This window comes from Engraulis encrasicolus, chromosome 19 (assembly GCF_034702125.1).
Source record: "Engraulis encrasicolus isolate BLACKSEA-1 chromosome 19, IST_EnEncr_1.0, whole genome shotgun sequence".
Classification (NCBI taxonomy): Eukaryota; Metazoa; Chordata; class Actinopteri; order Clupeiformes; family Engraulidae; genus Engraulis; species Engraulis encrasicolus.
The window spans coordinates 13,073,641-13,083,640 of NC_085875.1; the positions used below are offsets into that span (position 1 = coordinate 13,073,641).

General features: G+C 48.6%; 1 protein-coding gene across 1 annotated transcript in view; it reads right to left on the bottom strand.

Moving 5' to 3' along the window:
- Window positions 1-10,000, bottom strand: part of dnajc17 (DnaJ (Hsp40) homolog, subfamily C, member 17) — a 116,779-nt gene that overhangs the window by 93,083 nt on the left and 13,696 nt on the right. Inside the window, exon 2 of the mRNA XM_063183659.1 lies at window positions 3,342-3,411. Coding sequence (XP_063039729.1) covers window positions 3,342-3,411 — 70 coding nt within the window. The remainder of the gene's footprint in view (window positions 1-3,341; window positions 3,412-10,000) is intronic.

Sequence of the window (10,000 nt, forward strand, 5' to 3'; positions counted from 1 at the left end):
AGAAAGAAAAAGAGAGTGAAGGAGGAAAAGGAAGAGAAAGCAGGGGGCACAGCAGGGAGAACAGCAGGAGCAGCAGCAAGACAAGACCAAGCGAGAGAACGAGAGAGAGAGAAAAGGAAGGAAAGAAGTAGGGATGTAAATAAAATCGAAATGTATCGATGTATCTGAAGTATCGGCCGGTGCAATGCCCTAGCTTCATAATACAATAGTAGTTGGTAAGTAAAGTAATTGGAAAATATCGACTCGAACCAAATCGCATCGTATCGTGGGGAATTCTTCAGTATCGAAAAAAAATGGAATCCCTGATTTAAGAAATCGATACCGTATCGTATCATCATGAAGGCTTTGATTTACACCCCTAGAAAGAAGGCAAGGGCGAAAAAGAGAAAAGGAGAGGGAATGAGAGGAGAGGAGCAGGAGCAAGAGCAAGAGAGAGAGAGAGAGGTCCCCCCATCTTATGAGGCCTGCCCCCCCCGTGGAGTGACCCGGCTCGGGTTGCAGGGTACCAGCACACTGTTAATGGGCCTGGAAGAGCCACGGAGAAGGGAGGAGGGGAGGAGAAGGGATCAGGGGGGCCGGGAGCGGGGTACCGTCTACCGAACTGGGGGTCACAAGCGGGTAAACTCCATCTGTGCCTGTGTGTGTGTGTGTGTGTGTGTGTGTGTGTGTGTGTGTGTGTGTGTGTGTGTGTGTGTGTGTGTGTGTGTGTGTGCGTGCGTGCGTGCGTGCGTGCGTGCGTGCGTGCGTGCGTGCGTGCGTGCGTGCGTGCGTGCGTGCGTGCGTGCGTGTGTGTGTGTGTACCAGGCAAATGCACGCAAGGGGGCGTCTTGTGTAATGCGACCCTAGTCCAAAGCACACCACACACACACACACACACACACACACACACACACACACACACACACACACACACACTTAGAGTTAAGGGGTCTCTTCTGCTGCTCTCGTGTGAGCGGTCGATGGGCCACGCATGTGTGCATACATGTTTGTAGTATGTGCGTGTGAACGAGCGAGAAATATAGGAGAAAAGGGAGAGAGAGAGAGAGAGAGAGAGAGAGAGAGAGAGAGAGAGAGAGAGAGAGAGAGAGAGAGAGAGAGAGAGAGAGAGAGAGAGAGAGAGAAAAGCATGCAAGGCGAGCTAGCACGCATGCTTCTGGACCAGGCTCCTCTTTCGTTTCTGGGAAATGGGAGACGCTTTATTCCACTCAGGCCCCCATTATCCCGCGTTTCCCCCGCTCCTCTCCTCTCTTCTCTTCTCTTCTCCTCTCCTCTCCTCTCCTCTCTTCTCTTCTCTTCTCTTCTCTTCTCTTCTCTTCTCTTCTCTTCTCTTCTCCTGTCCTCTCCTCTATTCTCTTCACCACTCCTCTTTTCCTGGTCTTTCTCTTTCCTTTCCTCCTCTCTGTCACTTCATTTTGATCGGGAGAAATCAGAATATAATTGTATGCACAGCATTCACACAGCACCAAGAAAGAAACAAAACCGCTTGGCAGAATTCCCCTAAGGTACTATTGAATAAAATCATTGTTTCCTTCTTTTGTATATTATTCCTTCACGATGATGTGCTGCATCTGTCCAGGGCAGATAATAAATGTGAATCTGATGACCATGTACATTTTTGGTGGTTGGAGTGTTGTTAATAGAAGGAGACACATGGACAGAGTGAAAAAAAAAGAGGCAAGCGGGCAAACAGCCAAATCCAAAATCCAAAGGGTTGATTGGTGCAAGTTATTCCCAGTCACGCCGGCTGGCTGTCGTGTCTCACTTATCTGTCTGGATGTCTGTCTAGTCTGGCCTGGCCTGGTCTGGTCTGGGGTGCATTTCTCGAAACCATAGTTGCTAACTATGTTAGCTATTTTGTTGCTTGCCATGCAATTTCCATTGACAACTACGCAACTTGCTGACTGGCTAACAACTACGCTGTCGAGAGATGCATCCCTGGCTTGTTTGAAATCTGGTAACACTCTGGAGTCTGTTGGGGGCACTCAGACATGCAAGTGCCGTGGGAGCAAAAGTGGTCACACCATAGGTGGCTGCGGGGACAGCGATATCTGTGTCCAGTGACCAGTTCCTGTACTATCCACGCTAGCTGTCCACCGTACTCTGTCTTTGTCAATCTCTTTGTTGTCTGCCTATGCTTGTTTGCATCTGTCTGTACCTCTAAGGTGCTGATGCGGATATGCAGTTTTTTTAAAATCCGTTTACTTGACATGTGGATAAAAATAAAAACTCCATTGTGACCTGTACGTTTTAGCCAAAACCAATGTGTTATAAGGGCTTCCGCACATTGGCTCCGACAAAGTGCTGAGCACTGCTCCGCAAAAGTTTGATTCCATTGTTTTCAATAGAACCCCGCACACCGGCGCCGATGTCCACGGACATTCGCCGATGTCGGATAGCAAATAGAGACAAGTTCTATTTTGTCGGCGCCACCCATTAACTATCAATGCTATGTTCGTGTGAAATTGGGTTTGGGGGTCCGAATTATGTCGGAAGGGAATGTGCGGCCGGCCTAAGAGTGAACAGCTTCTTAGTCAGCAGTGTCTCTTTCTTGTCTGCCTAGTTCCCCTCAGCCTTTCGGTGTCTGACTTAATATGCATCACTTACTAAACCGGCTGTGTCTGCTCTCTGTGGCAGAGAACTGTCAGGGGAGGCTTATGGAGCGCGGCGCACGTGTCTGTGTCTACCAATATGTGTCTGTTGGTCGGTCGGTCTGCCTAGGTGCATCTGTCTGGCTGTTCCAGACAAGATGATGGCCTACACAGAGGGCACTCAGAGATGAGCTTATCTCAGGCCAGTGTGTGGCCTAGCTGGCACTGTTGACTGGCCCCAGATGCCGTTGGCACACTGCTGAGTCACTTGGCCCTCTTTGTCACTTGGCCCTTTTTGTGACACACACATTTCTGGCAGCGGTTGTCAGGGTGACAACATGAGCTGGCTGCACTGTATCCGTGCCACAGTGCTGCTGCTGATTGTGGTGGTGGTGCTGATGCTGCTGCCTGGCTGGTTGCCCTGGTGATGGAATGCTTTCCCTAGCAACGCACAGGCTGGAAGAGTTGAGAAGTGTATGTAGATAACAATGCATGCTGAAGATGATGGAGTTACCTTCAAACTGCAGTTTTGAGTTCTTTCATTCATTACCATGCCTTCTCACAGCATGAAAACAACGAACAAGCTATTTATACAAATTAATAGGAACATTACACATGTTTCAGGTTCCTTAAGTCATCCTAGAGATCCATTAACTTGTGAATTCACTATTGCCTGCAACAGGCTCTAAGGTGGCTGAAGATGAGAACTAGTCAGTGGTGCTTTAAATAGAAACATCCATTAAAAAGACTCACCTGCTTTGGGATTGTCAGGGTTTTTGTCCGGATGGCATTTCAGTGCTTTCTGCCTGTATGCTTTCTTAATCTGAGGGGAAAAAATGAGAGAGAGAGAGAGAGAGAGAGAGAGAGAGAGAGAGAGAGAGACAGAGACAGAGACAGAGACAGAGACAGAGACAGAGAGAGAGAGATATTAACATTAGTCAAAATATACAGCACTGACAGTCAAAGTAAAAAAAAAAACGTCCTTGCTTAGGGTCAACAAATTGACTTACAAGTACAGTACATGGTACGTACTATCTGTGAATGAAAAATGTAACTGTGTACATGATTCATGAATGTATAATCTCTGAATCTTTGAGGCTGTGCACCGTTCACATTTCAAAACACATCTCCAAAGTTCACATCTCAAAACACCTACTTATACTATTATGGTATAAGTCTGTCAAGCCCTGGAAGCAGATTGTTTTTGTTTTTGCAAAGGCAGCGAACTGTAACTGTCCACCAGACCAGTAACAAGGCCTGGGTTTATTCAGCCATCTCAACACATGGCCCATCCAGATCACTCATGTCAACACGTCCACGCTAACCACGCAGGCTCGTCCCAGATGGCCACAGTGGTGACTGTTGGTGTGAGTGAGAGAGCGAGACAGAGAGAGAGAGAGAGAGAGAGAGAGAGAGAGAGAGAGAGCGAGAGAGCGAGAGAGAGAGAGAGAGAGAGAGAGAGAGAGCGAGAGAGCGAGAGAGAGAGAGAGAGAGAGAGCGAGAGAGAGCAAGAGAGCGAGAGAGTGTGTGTGTGTTTTGTACATGTGTCGTAGGTACATGGGTTTCTGTGTGTGACTGTGCATGTGTATGCCATGGGTGCGTGCGTGCGTGTGTTTGGGGCTAGTTGAAGGCTGTTGTCCTCCTCTCAGTGGTCACCCTCATCCGGTTCATCAGATGGGAGGGCTGAGGGGTAGGGGGTGTTTGTCGGAGGGGTAGCCTGGGGCTTTAGGGGGAATGGAATGGGGGTGACACACAGGCATGCCCCTTCACTGTTCTTTTTTTTACAGGCTAATCTAAGTGCGTGCATGTCAAGGGGTTCACATAAACCCATTAGACCAACGGTAATGAACAATTAAGCCAATTTCCTTACAAACTGCTGCTGTGGCCAGTGTGTGGTGTGTTTTCGGAAGAGTCGTGGGTTGTGTTTTGGGAAGTGTGTGGTGTGTTTTCGGGGTAGAGTCTGTGGTGTCCCTTTCGGAAAGGAAGGCCTTTGCTCGGCCCAGATCCTTTCAGTATACTGTATGTATGCATGTCACAAATAAAACTAGCAAGCTATCTGCTAGTGATGGGGGACAGACAGACAGACAGACAGATAGATAGATAACTTAGAAGGGATACACCCAACTCACAATTCGCTTCCGATAGATAGACAGATAGATAGACAGATAGATATATAGACAGATAGATATATAGACAGATAGATAGATAGATAGATAGATAGATAGATAGATAGATAGATAGATAGATAGATAGCTCAGTGTCACCCATGACACACACTTCAAAGCCACCTGGAGACATTGTCGCACACACACACACACACATATATGAGTATTATATTATACAAAGTATAGTCTCTATAATATGTGAAAGTCTGCCTCAGTTTCGACAACAGCTGCTATTGCGTTGCAGTGAAATACGATGGCATTCTTACAAACCAATAACGGCCATTAAATGTACTCCTGAAATTATGCACATTTTGGCACAAAGCTGCATGGTATTCCCTCACGTTCCCTCATAATTTCCTTCGGGATTAATAAAAGTACTCTACTCTACTCTACATATTGTTTGCTAAATAGAAAAGAGCTTGAAGACAGGAGGGAGATTCATGTTTTTATTTTTTTATTTAGCCATTAATGGGGAGTTGTTGTTCCTGTGCAGGTCTTCCGGCATGTGGACCGCACGCTCTGTAGTCCTGCAGCTGCAGGCAGACTGTGTGTGTGTGTGTGTGTGTGTGTGTGTGTGTGTGTGTGTGTGTGTGTGTGTGTGTGTGTGTGTGTGTGTGTGTGTGTGTGTGTGTGTGTGTGTGTGTGTGTGTGTAGTATTTCCCTGGTCCTGCAGAGCGACTTCACTATGGTGTGTTTTTCATTAGTCCCCTACTAGGCTGCAGAACCGCCAGCATGTGTGTGTCTGTGTGCATGCAGTCTGCATCACTTTGTGTGTGTGTGTGTGTGTGTGTGTGTGTGTGTGTGTGTGTGTGTGTGTGTGTGTGTGTGTGTGTGTGTGTGTGTGTGTGTGTGTGTGTGTGTGTGTGTGTGTGTGTGTGTGTGCGTGCGTGTGTGCGCATGTGCGCATGTGTTTCTTTAAGGAGGGTATAGAAGAAATTGGTGCTGCGATGCGAAATTCCCATCGCACGCTCAGAAGATGACGACCCCAAGAGAAAAAGTATGCTTGCTTTTCTCTGGCTGCAGAAGGGAGAAGAGTAAGAAAGGAGGGATGAGGAGAGGAAATGTAGAGGGTAAGAAAAATGGAGGTGTCAAGAAAGAGCAGGGAAGAGCAGAGGGAGGAGGAGGAGGAAGGGGGAGGGGGGGGGAAGAAGAGAGTGGAATACATTTGGCAGAAGGTACGGAGCATGTGCAAATGGGGCAGAGAGAAAGGGGAGGAGGAAGAACAGGTAGAAGAAGAGAAGAGGGGAGGCAAAAGAGGAATGGAGAAAGGTTAAGGGAGAGGAAAAGTGTAGGGAAGGAGGAGAGGAGAGGAGAGGAAAAGGAGAGGAGAGGAGAGGAAAAGGAGAGGAGAGGAGAGGAGAGGAGAGGAGAGGAGAGGAGAGGAGAGGAAAAGGAGAGGAGAGGAAAAGGAGAGGAGAGGAGAGGAGAGGAGAGGAGAGGAAAAGGAGGAGAAGGGTGGGAGAGGAGGGCAGAGGAGAGGAGAGGAGAGGAGAGGAGATGATGCAGAAACAGAGGAAAAGTTAAAGAAGAGAGGAAGGGTGGAGAAAGAAGAGAGGGTTAAGAGAGATGAGAGATGGAGGGTGGAGTGAATTTGGCAGTGCAGGGAGCACGTGCGATGGTGCACTGCCTAATAATGGCTGGGCCACGGTTCAGCTGCAGGGCCTTCCGAACCTAAACATCATTAGGGGGCTGCTCCTGCTACACTACACTACCAACTCCTCCCCCGACCCCCCCAATCGCCTCCCCCCATCACGCCTTCTTCTCTGCCAGCCAGACTTCCTGCTGCTGCTCTCCTCCTTCCTGCCCTCCTCTCATCTCATCTCCTCCCCCCCACTCAGTTTCCTTGCTCCTCTCCTCCTCATCTCTTTTGCTCCTGTCCTCCTCATCTCTTTTCCTTCTCTCCAACCCCTCCCCTCGCCTCTCCTCTCCTCTCCTCCTCATCTCTTTTGCTCCTCTCCTCCTCATCGCTTTTGCTCCTCTCCTCCTCATCTCTTTTGCTCATCTCCTCCTCATCTCTTTTGCTCCTCTCCTCATCTCTTGTTCTTCTCTCCAACCCCTCTCCTCTCCTCTCCTCTCCTCCCCTCTCCTCTGTTCCCCTCTGCTCTCCTCTCCTCTGCTCTGCTCTCCTCATCTCTTGTCCTTCTCTCCAACCCCTCCCCTCTCCTCTCCTCTCCTCTCCACATTTCTCCTCCTCTCCCTTTTCCTCTCCTCTCCTCTCCTCTCCTTTCCTCTCTCCTCTACAGCTCCCCTCCACTCCACTCCTCTCCTCTCCTCTCCCCTTTCCCCCATCCAGGCACATCTCCTCCTCTCCTCTACAGCTCCCCTCCCCTCCTCTCCTCTCCCCTTTCCCCCCATCCAGGCACATCTCCTCCTTTCCTCTCTCCTCTACAGCTCCCCTCCCCTCCCCTCCACTCTTCTCCTCTCCTCTCTCCTCTACAGCTCCCCTCCCCTCCCCTCCTCTTCTCTCCTTTCCTCTCTCCTCTACAGCTCCCCTCCCCTCCTCTTCTCTCCTTTCCTCTCTCCTCTACAGCTCCCCTCCCCTCCACTCTTCTCCTCTCCTCTCCCCTTTCCCCCCATCCAGGCACATCTCCTCCTTTCCTCTCTCCTCTACAGCTCCCCTCCCCTCCTCTTCTCTCCTCTGCAGCTCCCCTCCCCTCCCCTCCCCTCCTCCTCTCTCCTCTACAGCTCCCCTCCCCTCCTCCTCTCTCTTCTACAGCTCCCCTCCCCTCCCCTCCTCTTCACTCCTCTCCATCCCATTAAGGCTCGCTGGCAGCACAACCACAGACCTCCTCAGAAGCCCGCACTGACACGCTCACATGTGGCACCAGGCCAGACACACACACACACACACACACACACATGCGCGCACACACACACACACACACATGCGCGCACGCGCACACACACACACACACACACACACACACACACACACACACACACACACACACACACACACACACACACGCACACACACACACAAGGTATGTGACCATGTGTGTGCAATGCATGCCATGCACACACACACACACACGTTTTTATGAGAATGTGCTGACTTGTCAGTTTCTGAAGTTTTCATTCCATATCCAGAATTCCATTTAGGGACGCACGCCTTTTCACACGCACCCACACCTCATTTATTAAGAGGACCCAACATCCTGTATGTTATATAACAGCTGAATTCCTGAGGTTAACAGGATCGCTTTATCACCCTGTGTGTGGATGCGCTCGTGTGCGTGTGTGTGTGTGTGTGTGCGCGTGCGTGTCTGTGTGTGCATGTGCATGTGTGCGTGTGTGTGTGTGCATGTGCATGTGCATGTGCATGTGCATGTGCGTGTGCGTGTTTGTGTGTGAGTGTATGTGGGAGTTTGTGGATGTCTGTGACTGTGCGTGTGGGTGAGCAGCATGCATCTGATTACTACCTTGACCTGTATTTTCCCCGCCTGTGAGAAAGACAAACAAAGGCCTTTTTTTCTGGCGGTTGCCTGTGAATGTGATGGCAAGAAGCAATAAGGTTAAATGTCTGGTTCTGATCTCTCAACCAAAATACACACACCAAAATAAATGAGCTGCATAGAACGAGTGAGCGGGCAACTTCATTGTGAATTTACACAGTCACAGTGAAAGATTCCATATTTTTTGCCTAGTAGCCTAATTGGGCTACTTCGACAGCATTGCGAACCTAAACGATCTGAGGGGTCGTTGTCCATCTCGCAACAGCATTTTGAACTTTTGCCAATGCGGTAGTTAATTCGACAGCATTGTCAACCTAAGGTAACTTAAACGAGAGAGTCCCTCCCTGTTCCTTAATTTGCCGAGAATGGCACAGACAATCCCGTGTGGAATATTCGCTGGTGCTCAGTGCTCACAACGGTTAAGTTCCTCCCTGTGGTGAGAATGGCAAACCCGTGTGGAATATTCGACGGTGCTCAGTGCTCACCGCGGGCACCTTGTGGCAGGTTGTGGAATAGCAGCGAACACACACGAACACACACAGCGAACACACGGTTCCAGGCGATCACATAACCTCCTTGGTGGAGGTAATGAACAAGAGCAATCAAAGAAAGCAACCTGTGCCCGTGGCCAATGCTATGACCATGTTTGGCGCCCCCTGCAGACAACACAAAGACAGGGTCATTGCAATACCTGGCCCTATCTTGTGGGGCAGGTAATGAATGAACGAATGAATGAATGAATGAATGAATGAATGAATGAATGAATGAATGGGCAGATGTCTGCCAGAAGGCTCATTTTGAACTTTTTTGTTCAATAAAATATTCATGACAGGCCTCGATTGTGCGGCACTAAATACGAATACGAATACGAATACGAATACGAATACGAATACGAATACTTTATTGTCCACAATGTGGAAATTTGTCTTCAGTTTCACCACACAAGAACCAATTAAGCACTAATCTCACAATACACATGTCAGACATTTCAGACACTGCATCTAGGCAAACCAGAAGGGAACATCAGTTATTAAAAATTAAAATACTAAGTTAGTCAGACCGAGGACCACTTTGTCACCCAAAAAATGTTCAGGGACCACCTGCCAACTGAATTGACAGTTGACGGGGGCTAAATTCTATGCACATCACTTACTTCTTACACACATTTACAAGCCTGTCTTATTGTGGTGAAAATGAGACTTCAGTTATGTTCAGCTTTGTAATAATATTACAAATATAGTCTACTGCTAGCTTGTCTTAGAAAAGTAGAAATCCCTTCGCGGACCACCTGAGCTCTGTCGAGGACCACTAGTGGTCCCCGGACCACACTTTGAGAATCACTGATATAGAGACAGATACAAATACACATAGTGTAAGCAGAACCACAGGTCAAGAGTGTGTGAAAAGGTAAAAGGTCTGTAATGTCTGACTGACTGCCACCTGGGCCAATGAAGACTGACTATTTGATGCCATGGTCATGACACTGCACTTCCAGCTACAGACGAGAATGTATTTTCCTTAACTGCCTTTGGGATGCATAAAAGTATCTCTACTCAATCCTTTTCACTCTACTGACTGAATATTAACTGAATGAGGTCTAATGAATCTGCTGAATTACGACAGAGGTGGCAATCTCAAGTCTCCATGCTCCACATGCAGCAGTGAAGTAGCATGCTGCTCTCTTTCCCCCCACAGGACGCATAATGACCTCCATCGCTCTGTGAACAGTTACTACTTCAGCCGAGGCTTATGCCATTATTTACCATTTACCCTGTTGAACAATTTGCTTACT